At 33.1% G+C, this 18,960-nt stretch overlaps 1 protein-coding gene across 3 annotated transcripts in view; it reads right to left on the reverse strand.

The window, feature by feature from the left end:
• Nucleotides 1–18,960, reverse strand: part of Ubx (ultrabithorax) — a 209,480-nt gene that overhangs the window by 119,324 nt on the left and 71,196 nt on the right. For 2 of the 3 annotated variants that reach the window (XM_011640783.3, XM_011640785.3), the window contains exon 2: nt 14,463–14,871. In XM_011640783.3, coding sequence (XP_011639085.1) covers nt 14,555–14,871 — 317 coding nt within the window. In that variant the 3' untranslated portion in view covers nt 14,463–14,554. Of the gene's footprint in view, nt 1–1,978; nt 3,716–14,462; nt 14,872–18,960 lie in introns of those variants that run through there. The other variant, XM_089077165.1, reaches the window with a different exon arrangement.

Genomic DNA, 18,960 nt, shown 5'->3' on the forward strand with positions numbered 1-18,960 from the left:
AATATAAGATTTTTCTAACACGTGGACAAAAACTTACTTTCTGTAATTTATTACAGAACAGTATATAAAAAATAAAGAATGTATAAGGTTTATAGAAATAAAAATTATAAAAGAGATTAAGAAAAAGAAATAAATTTTATTTTTGAGAACAAAAAAAAATATTAATCGCGCCATTCAAAAGCAGCTTCGCCGAGAAACTCTTAAATAAAATTTCTTATATAATATGTAACCTGACAAAAAATCATTGCATGAGATAAGAAAGAGGTGGAAAGATTAAAGAAGCGAAAGAAAAATGGCGCGCAGGAGGAGGAGAATAGTGTTATACATTTAAGTGGATACACCTATATAGAGGGACTTACTGGGATTCAATTACCGCAACGTCTGCAAAGCACGCTATTCCCACACCCTTAAAAGACTACCCCTCGCGTTGTGCGCGTCCCCACCTTTCCATCTCCTCAAGAACGAACAGGTGCTCTTGTGCCTGCTGTAAATTGCACCCCCTGTAATCCAAAGTAAAGCGGTCGTTTTATCCGCGCCATGGCGAGATGGATGACTCGCTACGTCTTTTCTCGTAATAGATTGCAACTATGCAGCTAATGGCTAACTCCGGTTTTGATTAAAATTATGTTTTTTACCGACCAAAATATATGATTTTTAATTAGTTTGTCAGGCAATCTTAATATAGATCTCTAAAGACAATCTACACAATAAAGTAACATAATATATTTGATTAAATAAAAATATGAAAAATGAATATACACTATATAAATTATTAGTTGACAATGTACAATATAACTTTAAAAATAATGGTCCAGAAAAAATATACATAAAATGTAAGTTTTGTTTCTATTTTTTATGAGTAAATTTTAACCGTATTATTTTTTCAAACAGAATTAACTTTTAAGAAATATAACTACTTTCCGGATCTCAGATAATGACGTTCTGTATAAAAACACAAGCAATAGAATCTTCAAAACGCGATTTCCGAAGAGTAGCAGGATCGTCTTCATCTTTAGATTAAGGAACCAAGGATTACGAAGTTATAACTAAGGATCAGAGAATAGGAAGTGTTGCGTGAGGCCAATAGCAAACTTACGCCTAGATCGGTTATGTACCTTCGTTCGGTTCGAACGTAGGTACATAATTCATCGAGCGTGCACCATTGTCGGGAGCTTCATTAATACAAATGGCGTCTGCTGAATTCTGCCCCCAACCGCTCCCCGCTACGTGTACGGTAGTAACGAGGGCTTCCATTTATATGTATGTGTGTGTGTGTGTGTGTGTGTGTGTGTGTGTGTGTGTGTGTGTGTGTGTGTGTGTGTGTGTGTGTGTGTGTATGCAACTGTATATATTGGTGCGTGCTAGCGCACATATGTAGGAATAGCGAACGATAGCAGCATCCACCATGCTGAACGTGTGAGCCACCCCTGGAGACGCCGAGACGCGCGAGACATATTTTTGCAGTCCTTGTCGACTTTCATGAGGGAGTCTTTCCGCAATAACATATTAATATCCCGGAGCGTCGCGAAACTTATGGTTGTCCATAGAAAGCTCAACTCCGGATCAACGCGGCGCCCGTTAAGGCGGTTTCATCGTGTACCGCGATGACGCCGCCTAACGAATACTTTAGGTGCTATAAAGCAAGCGCTACACGTTCTCCATTCGCCACGTCGTGATATCGTTAAGGAACTGATAACGAAACGCGGTAGAAAATATCGCTCGCGTTATAGTAATACATCTTAATTAATGATAAATAATGGGATCAATGCAAGTATATGCTCGTTACTGATTATTAAAAAATACTATGTCGCTATAAAGCTCCATCATACTCATGTAAATTAAATTAATAATCACACATATCGATATTTAAAATTTAATTTATATTACGGAAGAATGATGGATAATAGGAACAAGGAAAGCGGATCTGATATGGGATGAACTGCTGCGGCCAGGACCGCAGAGAATGAAGCGTAAGACATTTAATAAAGTTTACATCGCATTTATTTTTTTAGCAATCGTATAATCAATGTAATATTACAATAGCGTTCAAAACGGCAATCGCCCCGAAGAACGCCGGGATATAATCTTAGTTATAGGCAGCTAGTGCAGCCCTGGTCGCTGTCGGATTACATATAATCAGGATTCAGATTTATAGACAATTAATATTCTAATATGTTACAAAAAAGAAAAATTTGCCACGCGGGACATTTACACAAATAACTACTACTACGCATAGGTAACGCCTACCCCTAACAAGACTATGTGTCTAATTGATAACGTATAGCACAGCAGAGCAATGAAATATTTGTTCCGAGAGATCCACAAAATAAATAACTATTAACATTACATACCTCTTAGAAATACTGCGTTTACGTATTACTCTCGCATCCTCTTAGCGGCTATTCGTATACATTCATTAACTAGAATAAAGTTACTGTATAGGATAGCGCCATAGATCTCTTTAGAGCAGGCGTCTAGGTACTAGATAGAATACGTATATTATAATATTCGCGTGTGTAATCTATCGTTTCGTTTCGCTTCTCTCAGACCAAAGTTGAGTGAAAAAAAAAGAAACGTTCTCTCTCTTTCTCTCTAGAAAATCCTTTTTGAATTTATTTTCTAAGAGATATCTATCTCGAGACCGCGCACTCTTGACCGCTTTAGCAGGTACTTAAGCAGACGCACATCATATATTTTTTTATACATTATTAACAAAATTATCGAATATCAACATATATGTATATTTTGTACCAATACCGAAAGAAGTACGTTTTCGTCTCACTTACTGCTGGTATACGTTCTCAAATAATAATTCTAATTAATAACGAAATGAAATAAAACGAAATAAAACAGTCTTTTTATAACAGATGAGCGAAAGTTACCATTAGCAAAGCGGAAGTGGTAACAATATTAAACGCACTCTCTGATTGCTTTGCAGATAATATAAAAATAACAAAAACATAACATCAACAAACAAAATCATTCTATTTTACTTTCTCTCTCTTCATATCTCTCTCTCTCTCTCTCTCTCTCTCTCTCTCTCTCTCTCTCTCTCTCTCTCTCTCATGAGTTATTATTGTATCAAGTGCGTATATTCGAGAGAAAATATTTTAAGTAAAAGAAAATGAAGAGAATCATAAAGAAACATGCTAATAGCAGTTTTGTACATTGAAAATGTTTTGTTATGAAAAAAGTCGTGCCTCTTCATCACAAACTAATCATTAGCATCGACTCAATCTCGGTCATCGAGAGAGTTAGATGCCTTTTACATTCTATATTTTAACCCTATAAATAGTTGTAGCCTTTTCATTACGTATCTCAGTTTTTGAGTTGCACACAATCGAGAAAATGTGACTCTGTTTTCGCAAATGACACCCCGAATCCGCGGACATTGGCTGATTGGCCACCCTCGATAATTCAACCCTCTATCTACATGCTACTGCACCAAAGCAGAAACTACAGGTAGAGAGATCAGAAAGGGGAACGACTACAACAGCGCTAGGCTTATACGGATGATACTGTGTACTTGGATACTGATTGGTCTGGGAGCATATCGGTCAAAGTGAGCTACGGGAGGTAGCCATGGTGAGGAAGGTTCGTCACTCACCGGGTGCAGCATCCGATTCGCCGCAACCGATAAATTGACGATCGACAGATACGCACATCGACCATCTATTTGGCATTGCAGAAACAGCGGGTGCAGCCTGCCACTCACCTGAAGCAGAAACAGAAACGACGGAATGTTAGGATATTCTACATGTTACTACATATTTAAAAAATGCATTAGATTTCGAATAATGAGTAGCGAATATTGAGTAGCGAATTTTATAATATAATAAAATAAAAGGTAAAAAGCTATATCAATATAAATCGTTTATAGCATTAAATATTATTCAAAAATTATATTATAGAATATTATAGAATATTATTTAAAAATTATATTTAATTCATCATTGCTTACTTGTTATAAAATTATCAAATTAAAATGGAAAAATATTAAAACTTTTTAAATCAATGATGAATTTCTATTTTTTTTTTTTTTGAGAGCAAGACCGTCATGTGAGACTAACTGTTTAAGAGTTCAAGTTAGGACGTGCTAGGGATGCGACGGGTCGGGCCCTGAAACGCTGGTTCAGCTTCTTTTGTAATAGAATGAATGCACATGGTGCCTTGTCCGGTCACATGCACGTTGAGCCTGATCTTTGATAGTATTGGTATCTCGGGATATCAATAGTTCACATTAAGAACGAAAGAGGTAGATCTAGAAGGTCTCGCGAGACATGAGAGATAACAAAACTCTATATTACTAATTTTGTTTTATTTTTTTATGTTCACACGATCAATATTGTATTAGATAAAAAAGAATCAAGACAACTAATAAACTATATATTTAGGAATATTTTGTTTTATAAAATGTAAATGAAATGTAAGTTTTAATGCAAGTATAGAAATTTCTAATTTCGTCTTTTATAAATATTATCTTGTAATATATGTATCACAAACAAATATTTTTTTCTTTAATCTTACTTGTTACTTTTTTCTTTACATTTTATTTGTTATTAATATAAAAAACCAACATTAATAAGATATCGCTATAACTTTATAGATTCGCTAAACTTTATAAATAGTTATAAATAAAGAAATAATTCAACAGAAATTTCTTCACAACTTACACAATTCTTGTTACTTGGAAATTGTTTACACACGCTTGTATCTCGTTTGCACTGTCGTTTACTGTTCGGTTTAGAATTATTTCGTTTTCCCAAGAATACGCGACGCCCTGAAACTAAGTCTGGCGTATATACCTAAGCATCCTTCCTGCACGCATTTATCAGGATTTTCGAAGGAGAAGCTAGAGTTTTTAAGCCGTCATAAATTCTCATACTTAAAACTCGCAAGAACCAGAAACACGATTCTCGATATGAGTTTACAAAACATCGTGCGTTCTATGTAATTGCTGAGGCACTTTCTCTACCGAAATATAAAAATAATGTAAATTTTAATAATTTTGTGAAAGTCTACATTACCAATAAGTTCGTACATCAATAAATATTCGTAAATCACAAAAATTAATTTAATCCTATTGTTTTCTGTCTAAATAAATTTTAACCGGTTCTTTTCTTTTCTCTCTAGGTATAGGCACGATTTACTTAATCAGATTACAGAATACATTCAAGAAATAACTAGAAAGATAAAAAAATTACAACTGATTCTGTATGTATAAATGTACGCATGTGCGGATGCGTATTAGAAAAGAGAAAGAGAGAAATGGCAAAGGGTGCGAAGGGAGGGGAGGAGAGGAATTGAGCACGGAGCAGTTATTATCTATCGCTCTCGTTACCACAGGTTGCTCGTAAACCGGCCGCATCAAGAGGATGGGGTGAAACGGGATAGAGAGTAGAAGCATAGGTAGGTAGGTAGATACCAGTGCTCATATCGTCGTCGTCCCGTACTCGCATAGCACCAGGAACGGATCCCCACTCCGGGTCATACTCATTGGTTACCCTGCAGAATATCACGTGGAGTGCGAATGGACGGTTGTGTCTGGGGGGTTGTTCAAAAATCTCGGATTGCCATTCTCTACGCTTGGCCGATCGTGAATAGAAATCAAAGCTGATACCCCGCCTCTTGGTGCCGTAAAACTTTTAATTATATGTAGCAACTGTCTACTAACTATGCCATTCTTTAACAATCTTGTGCATCGATGATAGAAGAAATAAATATGAGCATCTACATATAGAGTGTAACATCATAAATATCTTCTTTTTAAAGCGTATATCTTTAAACTTGTTCAAAATTATATCAGATATACAGTCTTCAAAAAAAATAAATTAATTTGCATCGTGTATAGAAACCATAGCGGTACAAAATATGCGATTTCTCAAGGGCAGAACAGGAACACCTATGGATACACATGTATATCGTCAAAGCCATAGCTGACGGGCCAGTGGATATTTCGAAGAGGGATTTGAATTGAGATCGAGTCAGAGTTTTTTGCTTGGACGAACGTGTTGAACGAACGTGAGTGCGCAAAACCCCCGCGGAGCGACAGTGTGCTCATCCCGCGACAGGGGGCAGCACTACCATTGCGCTATACCGATATTGTGTAGCGTGTAGTTGCTACGAGCAGCCGCTGCACCAGGAACTCATAAATCTCTCGGGATATAGATGGCTCTAGTGTCGCGTGAGGTTGCAAGCTACCCCATGCAGGGTGCCGTGGAACGCCCTCCCGTCCCTACCCTATACCCCTCACCCAGCCCACTTCATCGTTTCTCTCGCTCTCTCGTCGTCGCCCATCCATTCCATGACCGAATTACTGGAATCCCACCTTCCGGGCCAAAGGTGGACTTTTCGAAACGAACGACGCTCGTTCTTCAATACTAATCAAAATTCATGGATATTTCGAATAATACTCGGTCTCTGTGCGCTTAAAGATTCATTAGTACCAAATAAAGCAATAGCAAACTTTTATCGAATAAAATAGAATAATTTTTAAATAATGGATCTATCTATAATCTTATATCGAAAAGTGAATAAATTAAAAATATTGGCCTGATAAACTAGTACTGTCTTCAACTACGTTTCAAAATACTTTTTCTTGATTGATACTAACTGTCTAGTTAACATTGTAAACATAGATATATCATATTATTAACAATGACTATTAAATTTCAATGATATATAATAAACAATAAGATGATGATAAGAATAAATATTTAGTACTTATCTTAAATATGTATTACTATTGTATAAATATATAAATAATAATAAGAATAAATATACGATCTTCTAAAAATCAACAACTTTTTTTATATGTCTTTGTTATTACACAAGTTTTAAAAATCTTTATATAAAAAATGAAGAATGTGAAGGATTTAATGAATTGATAAACAAATAAATAAAAATTTGGTTTTGGATCTTTTCTTACTACAGTGTCCCGTTGTGTGTGTATACATTGCAGAAACAATCAATGTTTACAACTATCTGAAGAAAAACATTATCGTATATCTTCACGTCGACAAAATGATATTGCTAAAAATATTATTCCAAATATTTCATGATGACGCTCGTTTTGTAAACATACAACCTCATTGAATCTTCAATTTTTTATTATCAATGGTAAAGAAAACATTGAATTTTTCCAAACAATCTGATTTAGATCACATAAATCGGAAATAATAGTTCTTAAAAATATTTAAATATTTTTAAATACTTTTAATATTTTTTTAACATTTAATATTTTTTAGAATTATAAAAAATTTTAAATTTTTATTTTAAACTATATCTTAAATTCAGTAGTTTTAAAATATTAAAGATTGTGATAATTTTAGATTATGCAAAAAAAGCTAAAAATATATCTTTAATAATAAGAAAGAATTATATGTTGATGACTTTAATATAGCAGTAAAACAAATATATAAAGTATCTTGGAAGAAAGAGAGAAAAACAGAACGAGCGAAAGATCCAAGGGTCAAAGAGCTAGTCAGCCAACCAGTTAGTTAGAGAAAGAAGAGAAAGCGACGCTGATGATGAATCACTCGTTAGAAATAAGTGGAAGCGAAAGAGGGAAAGGAAAGAGCAATAAGAAAATATCCATGCAAAAAGGATCTCACGTCGGAATGTACTAAAGCGGCGAGTCCCTAACTGACTTATCTATACATCAATATCCACCTCTGCTCCGCAAAAGCAAAGATTTAAACATTTTAGATATTAATTATAATAAAGTTTAAAAAACAGTAACTCATTTGACAACTGAAATATAATATAATTAAAAGTATTTATAATCATTACATAAATGCTATTTATATTAAGATTAAAAATTTAAAAATTCAACAATAACATTAACAGCAAGTAATTTGAAATCACAGAATTTGTTAATGATTTTCGAATTTACTGGATTTTTATAATAACAATTGGTGTGCGGAAAATTAAATCATTGGAAACAACACGTTACCAAAGGATAACGGCCAAGAAGATGTAACCAATCGCCAACGAGAAAACTGAATTCTTCCCGTGGGCATGTCGGACAAATCCGAGGGGTCGACTTGCCGTCGCCGAGGAAATTGGGTTCGTCTTACGAACCTACAGGAGTGCACAAGTAAAAGAAATTTCAGTATCATCAAAGAATGTCTCGACGCCGCGCGTTTATACGCGCACACCGATAGGGCTTATACAGAAGTTGCGTTCGCTTGGTCATGGGTAATGGTTTTACGAGCGTCAAGGGTGATATAAAGAAAATGAAAAACATACCGGCGCTGTTGCCAGCATGCACGGCGTATAACTAACTACGTTGCTCCTATCCGTCCCCTCCTTTCCGCATCTATTTCTTAAGTTTGTGTACAACGAGGGGGTAAAACCCGCTGTTTTGAAATATCTTCCGCTTCACAACTTCACTTTCAATATAAAGCTTGTCAATTAATCATGTCAATTAATCATCTTCTAAATCAAATCATGAAGTCATGATTACATTAATTACATTCTATATCTCAATTATTATTCAATATTTATAGTTTCAGCTATAAGTTATTTTGCAAAATGATTTATTAAAACTTCTTTTTATCTTTCTCTTTAATTCGATTTATATTGTTGTTTAATGCCTCCACTTTAATGCTTTGTAAATTAAATAAAAAATTATGATTCGTTTAGTTATGGTCCTTTCTCAATTTGCAAGTTATACGATCCATTATGTGTTCCATAAAGTAACTATATATTTTTTGTGAATTTTTTGGCGTTACTAAGATAGTAGTGCCAACTTGTTTACATTCATCATCATATTGAAATAAGCTTTCAAAAGTTTGCATAGGAGTTCACTGAATTTGTGTCGGCTCGCATATCCGTAGATTGTATATAAAGAAAGGGGAAGGTTTTATGAAAGTTGAGTAGAGAATATGATGATGGTATGAGGTGAAAGGTGCCAGCTAATTGTGATACACTCAGCAGGAAGTCGCGACGGTGAGCGAGATGGCTGTTCGGCTTAAACTTTGAAGAAAACGGAAATGTGCAGAGAACGCACAAGCACGAAGCTCTTTTTCTTTCTTTACTTCTCTTTCTTTTGATTTTTTTTTCTTATATTATTATTGTATTACTTTTCTTATTTGCATCCAAAACTTTTAATTCATCACGCCCTTGCGTAATATATATCTTACGTCGTTTCGAAAAATGTTTTTGGTCTCTTCGCAAGTAGCAGTCGCTACGTAGCGCTCGTTTATACGATTATAACAAGATATATGCAAAGAAAGTTACCGCATTTCTAATGCAAATTAAAATTATTTCCATCTTAAAACTATAAAACATATAAGCGGAAGGACGATAAATTGAGTGAGCAATATTTATGACGTAAGCACGGTCAATGTATTCATCTCGCTCCACTTTTATTCTAATCTGCTCTGGGGAGGCATGAATAAATAAATTATTTAGAAACTGAAAATATTTAAATGAATAGAATAATCAAATTAATTGCATAGATAGCTTATAGCGTATATATAATATACATTGATTTTTGACAATTATCTGTAGTCAGATCAAATATGAATTTTTTTCATTTTCGATTTAAAATGATCCTTTTCAGTCTTTCTGTATGGGATAAATATAATGTCATGGCTCATAGATGTATTTTATTACAAGAAAAATTATTTTTTAAGATTCATTATAACATAAGATAAAATAAGTTAATATAACATTCCGAGTAATGTCCTTAGTTCTATATAATATTTATTTTATTATATATTAGCATTTTTCTCTTCAAATTTAAAACACACACACACACACACACACATATTATTAAATTTAAGATTAAATTCAAGATTTCTTATTTACTTAATTTTGAAGTAAATTAATTTTTCTGGAAATATATTTGTAAATAAAAATGATGAAAAAAATAAAATTGTATAAAATAATTTAATTGTGTCTCTTTAATTACTCTTTAATCTCTTAAATTGAATTAAATCTTGTGTTAGAAATAATTAACAAGACAAAGTAAGCACAAAGTATGCTACATATTGAGTAGTTTTTCAAAAAGAGAAAAAAAAGAAATATATAAAGCTTTGTATTGAGAATTTCTAATCGATATTGATCGCAATATTGGTCCACCTGTTTCACGAGCTATTTCGATCTACACTCTTAAATAAAAGATGGAAAATATGAAGAGAAAAAAAGAAAAGATGGAAAGAAAGAAAAATATACTTATACCTATACCAATTCTTTGTCTGTTTTTTATCTCATGTGACTTTTCTCTATCTTTCTAGACTTTGAAATCCAAAAATTCTCAAGAGTTTGTGGATTGCAGTTTTTATTATTGTAAATATAATACAATAGTGCCGAAAACGAGAGCATTAATTCCTTATTAATGCTGATAACAAAAATAAGTTTCATAAATTTCAATATTACTTTCTATATATAAATATCAAAAGTGTATATACAATTGAGATAATTGCAAAAGCAAAATGCACGATTTTTATTTGTTGATTAATCAAAGAAAATATTAATAAACTTGACAAAATATTGATATATATTCCAATTGATTAATAAAATTAATAAAATAAAAATATTTATAAAATTAATATTATACATAAATATATTATAATTTGTTATGAAATTCTAATTATATAATTATGAATCTTAATAATGAATCTTAATAATAATTTAATAAAAGAATGAGAAGTATATAATTGTGCAAAAGTACAAGTATTATGTTTTATAACTGTAATAGAATCGGAAGATTGTTTTTATCTCAATGAATAGAGAAAATCTTTTGATGAAATCGTAAAGTGGTGTCATGTGAAATCGGTATCTCGGAATTTTTCTAGGACGACCGTGTGCAAGATAGGTCAGGGTCTGATTGCAGGAAGGAAGCAGTTAGGCCCGGTTAAAGTCGTTAAGCCAAGTTTACGAGGTGTTACCGGGAGCGTAACCTGTAAATCTCAAAGGCAGTCGAGAGAGAGAGAGAGAGAGAGAGAGAGAGAGAGAGAGAGAGAAAACGCGTGCCAGTGGCCGCCCTTGGAAAGGCCGCGGAAGGGGTAATGGATATAACCGGGATGTAAGAACCGAGGTAAGACTGCTTGAGCGCTATAAACGCTTTTATGGATCGTAAAACGTCTTCCTTTACAGCCAATAAAGATCCCTGACCTACCCGTTTGGCGAGCGGATAAGTGAACGCGCGCGCGCGAAGAGGCGACGGTGATCGCGCATCGATCTGTCGAAATCACGCTTTACTACGCAATAAAATCACGCGACGTCGGTACTTTATTTTCTCTTCATGGGACTGCGAATCGCGGGTTTATTGGATTATTGACCGATAGCTCCGGGAATGCATTCGCGGGGAAAATGTGAATAGCCCTGCCGACTCAGCACAGTGCGCGTTTTATATGACACCAATACCAGCTCGCGCGCACATGGGCGCGTCGCGCCGATTCGACTCACTATGCCGAGAAACAGGAAGGTCGTGAGTTACTATATAACCACGTCGATAAAAACAAACCATAAAGCGCATTACGGGCGATCATCGAACTACCGTTCAATACATCCTGCTTGGTGGGTAGAGGCAACTTCTGAATTAAGTTATGTACCGATAGAGAAGTCGGTAATGCAGATAAAACGTTATCGACCGAGTAACGCTGATTTGTGCTGCCACCTACCACAAGAGTACCACAAGAGTTCAAGTGGATATAAAATAAGTGCTTCGCGGAGTATTACACGAAGCGATTCAAATTTTGAATAAATTTTTTTTTTGTATTTCGCATACTTTATGTACGTTTCCAAATAATTAGTGTAATTGTGTAAATGTGTAATTTAATAATATCATATTAGGAAATAGCAATAAACTTTCATAATTAGTAATAGACCAATGCCAAAAAATAGATATCCACGCCTTAACCACGCCCACGAACGGAAAGATGAAGCAGCCATAACATAATTCAGGAACTATAAAACCGACAGATGGCATTACCGTATTGTTCATTGACAGTTCATTGACCGTTCATATATCGTATACACAATAAAAAAAAATACAAGATTATATACATAGATATCTGTTAATATGAAGAAAAAATGTTAATTAAAAAGTGAATAAAAATAAAATTCAAAATTAATCGTGACTAATTATAATTAGAAACAGAAATAGCACAAGTAATTCGAATATAGTACATAATTTAAATATACATATAATACATATATGTACATATATATACATATATATACATATAATACATATATGTACATATATATACATATATGTACATATAATACATATATGTACATTATATACTTATAAAATTATTTTTTTTTCTGTATTTGAAATAAAATGTTTAATCAAATTTCTTTTATGTGTGGTGAAAAATTCTTTTCCTTTTATATAACATAAGCATGTAAAGAGAAATATAAATATATTTTCTTATGCAAATTAATAAAAATATTCGCAAACGATTTTATCTTGATAAAAAGAAGTGAATTAATGATTCGATTTTGTCACAACTGTTCCCTAATATACGTAGGCCATTAAAACTCTCCTAAATTGCTTTTTCGTGTCCAACAAAATTTATCTTCGCGTATATCTTGATCGATTCACAAGAATAAATCTATGTTTCATTCTTTTTTTCATGATGCATTCAGAAATACGATTTACTTCCATAAAATTTTTGTGGCAAGATTTCAAATGTATTTTCTTTGTATCTTTTTTATGTATTAAATTTAGATTAATTATAAAAAAAATAAAAAATAAAAGAAAAACCTAATATATTGTAAAACAAAGTATAAAAATAAATGATATTAGATTAGTCAAAAACAAAACAATTCTAATTTTTGTCAAGCAAAGCTTATTACTTATTGTTTCTATGCTTATCCAAGAAACCGATAATACTTTTATTTTGAAAGTGCAATTATTCTGATATGGGCGATTAAATAAATGTGATTAATAAATATCAGCGGCGGAGCGTTATTTAATCGCGATTCAAGTGGCGTACAATTACGGTGCAATCCACGGAGTTAATCGGGGAATCGCTTCGCTGGCGTAATATTCCGTGCAATCGGGACAAAATTTATGCCCGAACTTCTTCGTCGTTCGAAGATACCAAAAAAGGGATATTAAGCGCTCCAGTAGGTTCCGAAGAATAAGGAGTTTCGATCATAGCTTTTTATCTGGCATATTTCCTTTCTACTGCAGACGTTTTAAATATTTTGGAAATGTATATGTAATAAATTAAGTTCTTCATTTTTTATGGCAATGTGTACTTTTATAATATTTTATGATTTACTTTAAAACAAATATACTTTGAAAAAGTTAATTAAAATAAGACCTATTTTATAAATATTTTTGTAGCTTAAAATTATACGTTATATATATTTCTTCAAAATATGAAAAAAAAATATATATATATTTTTTTAAATATATATATTTTTTTAATATATATTTAAAATTGTAAAACATGAAAAAATATTTATTTTTAGAAAAACACATAATGTGCAATATAAATAATGTGCAATATAATTGACATTTAATTATGAATTACTTTTAAGGTTAATATATCATTAAGGTTTGCCTTTTTAATTTAAATATGAAAAGAATCATAAATGTTTTCTTATAATGATAAAAATTTTCGTGAGAGTAAAGAAACGAGAGATCTTTTTTACAGTTGATATTGTCTCCAAGCAATTAAAATGTTAGTTTTAATGGTTGGTTCCCAAATTATATAGAAATATAATTTTAATAGCAAATTTTTTGCAGTAATTTTTTGCAGCGAAATTAATACTACATTATCCTGTGTTTTCTATCAAATTACATTTTCTACTTTCTTTTTTATGCTATTCATCTACTTTATTTAGATTATGTATCACTTCTGAGTGATTTCTTTTTGAATTTATGTATTTTGATAGTTTTTGCAAGAAAACTCTTGATCATAATATCAATTTTGTATTGATGATTGTTTAAAAAAATAATAAAAACAGATATATTACAGATCACATTACGATAAAACTGATAAATTTTTAATTCAGCATTGACAGAAACGACAGAATAACATGAAGCGATATTTCAAGTTTGCTTTTGTTGCTCTCGTGGGATGCGCGTTCAGCGCAAGTTAAACACACGCGAACAACATAACTTAGAAAATTATGAAGACACACACTTGTATGCGGTTTATCCTCATTAAGCCTGCCGAGTAAACTTAATTTTAAAGCCGCTCCTGCTAAAAGCTCGAATCTCATTTTTAACGCTGCTTTTAACGTTTATGCGAATAGCATTTTTTTAGAGCATAATTTTAACTGTTGCATCAAGCGTATGTCCGTTTTATTAATCCAGGAGTGCTAATTTGCAATTTTATATTGTGATTTATCGATAAACGTGTAAATACCTCTTAAAATAAAAAATATAAATTTTACAATATCTTTAATAAAATTATTTATATAAATATATATTTTTAATATTATCTATAAAATAACAGCAAAAATTATTTTGCATATTTTGCACTTACCTTTAATACAATTGTGTACATTGCGATGCTAGTAGAGGGTGGTGTGGATTGGCGGTGGGGTGGTCAGGGGGGCTCCGATGCAGGGCGTACCCCTAGTTACCCCCCTCTGGTCCCCCACCGCCTCCTTGCTGCTGATGCGCAGCCGCCGCCGCTGCTGCTGCCGCCTTTTGCGCTTGCGCTTGCTTCTCTTGTTCGTTTAACTCCTTGATCGCTTGAATCTCCTTCTTTAATTTCATTCGCCGATTTTGAAACCAGATTTTGATTTGCCGTTCCGTCAAGCAGAGAGCGTGTGCCATCTCGATCCGCCTCCGCCTGGTGAGATAGTGATTCGTATGGAATTCTTTCTCCAGTTCCAGAGTCTGGTAGCGCGTGTAGGTCTGTCGGCCACGCCTGCGCATTCCGTTCGCTCCTGTGAACAACAAAACCAGAGTTGCGGCGGATTGTTCTTTGTTCTTTCCCATGCTATATTTATTTATATCCCGAGTCGTAAGAATTGCAAACAACTTCTTTTTGAGAAAATGACAGTCTTTATAAATATGTTAATCGACTCTTGTCAATATAAATGCATCGACTCGTGCTTTGGACGTCAAAATGGCGCGTTAAAAAAATTCTTTTATTTCATAAATATTGTCACGTAAGTCTTTACACAAAAAAAAGTCATCAAAGATGTTCAGATTCAGAAAAAAGTTTAACCTAGAAACACGGTAAATTTTCAATTAAAAATAACGTAAAGGAGAAATATATATCAGCGAGATAGTTTGATGGGGACTAAATGTGTAAATTCGTCGACTCGTCATTCCATTCTGCTGCTTATCGTGTTCTAAAACGAGTTGTATTATCTTTATGAGCTGCTACTTAAGATACTTATTAAAAGAACATTTTAACGAATTTCTGATATCTTTCAGTGCTTTGGAATTGCGAATATCAGACGCGGTAATATAAATGAGGCTCGTGCCGATAAAGGAAATGTGTAAACGACTTAAAATAAAGCGTGGCATGAGTCGTTCCGGACAAACGAGGGAAAGTAAAGGAGTATACGACAGCGAATAGGTACTGTTGAACAGTCACTTGGGTACAGTAGCGGAGTAAGCCTCGACGGTGAGGGCGCAAGCTCACCTTATCGGCCATTACTGCCTCGTAAAAACCCTCCCATTTCACCTCTGCTACCAGTATCCAACCTAAACCAACCTCTCTTCTCGGTCGTAAGCAGCTCTCTTTTACTGTATTTTTGCTCGCATACGATGCGTGCTCAAGTGCATAAATATCCATAATATTACGATTTTCGCTCTACCGGCTTATCCTTCCGTGTTCGACTTAAATCAATCCATTTGAGCAATTGATCAATCACAAGGAATATTGAAAAAATGCATATATTACTTTATATTCTTCCTATCTAACTTCTTTAAAATTTATCAGTGTTTTTTTTTTTTTTTAATTAAAAATCTCAAAAATACATTAATAAAAACTCAACATGACACATGATAAAAAATTGAAGGAATGAATTTACAAATTAGTGGAAATATAGTTTATTTTTATATAATAGTGGAAAATGTAGTTTATTTTTAAAGATATCAAATCAAGATATCAATATCATTTGTAGCAATTATAATTCTGATGTAAGGAAAAGCTATCTATCTATCTATCCATCTCTCTATACAAACACACACACACACACACACACACACACACACACACACACACACACACACACACACATACACATACACATGTATGTATATATTTCAAAATTATATATATATGTAAAATACAAAGAAAATTGTTCAAGAGAGTACGATCGTATATATGCTCATCTGTTACAACAAAAGGTACAAAGTCACATGGCACTTGATTAATGTATACACAAATGCAGACGGCCATTGTATCTATATCAAATCGGTATACCGAACAAAGTTGATATCAGTTTATTATCGCAATGTAATCAAGTGCTCTATCATCTAAACTACTACCCCTCCGGACATTTTTACCCGTCCCTTTTATCACCCTGTGACACCCCTCATGATTCTCATGCCAGGTTGTCATGTCTGGCTCGTGCCGCGCAGAGGGGTGTGGAGTTACAGCATTGTGTTTTTAACGGTTATTTGTCACACAAAACTCATTGAGTCTGGTTCCCTTCCATTTCGGAATCTTCTATCAAATCTTGCTATTACCCTAACTCTCCGGCAGAATCATTCTCTTCATGGATTCTATTGGCGCACGCTTTTTCAAAACGCGAACCTTATATAGCGAAAACGACAAACTGTTCTGAACTTTATAAATAAAACTAAATACTATTTTAATTAAATTATTTTCTTATATGAATATATGCAAAATGAGAAATATATACATAAAATATTACAATAGTATTTGTTTCACGCATGCACGCACGCACGCACGCACGCTCGCACGCGCGCGCGCGCGCGCGCGCGCGCGCGCACACACACACACACACACACACACACACACACACACACACACTTCTTATGTATATAGAGTGTCTCATAATTGATAACACATCTTTCGTGGACAGGTAAAACGAGTTATACTAAAAAATCCTAAAAAATCGTTTAGTATTTTATGATTTTACAATAATTAATGACATTCACAGCTGCTAAAAGCGCAGCAAGATTGTTTAGAGGTGTACATTATAAACAAATGTTTGCCATTAATCACATCTCCATCATCATCTTTAAGTGTATAACGCCTTCATGTGGATGCATATTCGTGAATCTTTACAAATTAATATTTCATTAATTATATTACAAAAATCGCAAAATGATATAGAATTTTTCTATTTAGTATAAATTACTCTACCTGTCCACAAGAAATATGTCATTAATTATAAGATACTTCGATATAAAATTACAAGATTTTTCGTAGAAATTATAATATATGTTTTATAAAGATATTAATATATTAATATCTTTATAAATATTAATCTTGTAAAATAATAAAATATAAAGGATGTAGAAATACCAAAATATTTTATCTTACATTTTCATATTTATGTAATTATTAAAGTAAATAATAAATTTTTTATTTTCTACACGATACATTTCATTATTACTATCTATATTTATACAAATTTTGAAGAAATTACAAAACTGATATAGGAATTAATCTTTCTTTCATTTTTCTTAATTATTTATTTTCTCATTTGTGTAATTTAAATTCACAAATTATAGTACAAATTTTACTCCGCATGATGTCTCATCCATGAGATATCGCAAACCAAACGAAATTAGGGAATGAAATATCAAAATTATTAAATACGAAGTAATCCACGAAGTAAAAAGAGATGCGCATAGTTGCTTAAAGGGGTGGATAAATTTTATGCTGAGACCCTAAAATGCTTTCATTTGGAGGAACAAAGAAGAAGGAGATCGGCAAGGCATGCTTAGAGGGATTGGTTGGCTGAACAGCAAAGTGGGAAAACCGTAGAGCACGTTTAAAAGAGCGAAAAATATTTCGGTCGTTATTCACGCCTTTCTTGAAAAATGTTTACCCGTATATTCTGAAAAATTTCAACCCAGCAGAAACCTTCGCTCGACGAATTGTTCTTCCAAAAGTCTGAGTTATAATAAAAAGATTTAAAGAATTTTATGTTGCCTGATATTATGAGAAATAAATTTCTTTTTTCTTTTAATTGAATTGTCTCGGAATTGCGTTCTATTCGAAAATTTTTATTTTTCAATTTATACTTGTAACTTGTAATTTTTAATTCGAGTTATCAATCAATGATCTAGTATTGTTATAAAAGTATTTTCAAAAAAAGAAAGCAATATATTGTAGCAAAGTAAATTCGGAACTTAGTCGACAAAAAATTTCACCAAGTAATCAAATGCTTTTTTCGGCTCGTTGAAAACAGTTTCAAATGCGAAGGGGGATGTCAGTTGAAAGAGATCTGCCGAGTTTCGACGTATTCAACCATAAACCGAAGCAGGGAGCGACTTAACTGGTTGCCAACTCTGACAAGAACAGCCAATACGTTGATTGCTGCTAGGGATTTGCCGGTATAACTTTGCAAAACACGATGCCAAAGCTTGCCTTCGGTAACCCTCACTCCCTTTTTGCTTCCCTCCTGACTACGTGCACATATATATATATATATATATATATATATATATATATACGGAGTCGAATCATACACAGGACCAATCAAATCAAAGTAAGTGAATTGGGTCCATGAAGGACTTCCCAGACTTCCTCCTGAGATATCTCCTGTAGGCTTACCCTCTCGAGTTTCCGAAACGTTGGGCAGTTTTTGTACGTAAGATTGATCGACATATCAGTTGTGGGAAGTCGTTGTATTTCTTGTTTCTAAATTAAATAATAATTAATACTTCAATAAGAGTATGTTACAGAGCATCTGTAATTGGGCTAGATCGTATCTTTAATCAGAGATAAAGAAATATAATAAAATAAAATAGGAATGTATGCTCTATATTTCTATGTTAAGCACTTCTGTTTCATGCTTCCAATAATAATATTCTTTTCAAAT

Source organism: Pogonomyrmex barbatus, unplaced genomic scaffold, assembly GCF_055798465.1.
Source record: "Pogonomyrmex barbatus isolate J1 unplaced genomic scaffold, ASM5579846v1 scaffold2, whole genome shotgun sequence".
NCBI classification, from domain to species: domain Eukaryota; kingdom Metazoa; phylum Arthropoda; class Insecta; order Hymenoptera; family Formicidae; genus Pogonomyrmex; species Pogonomyrmex barbatus.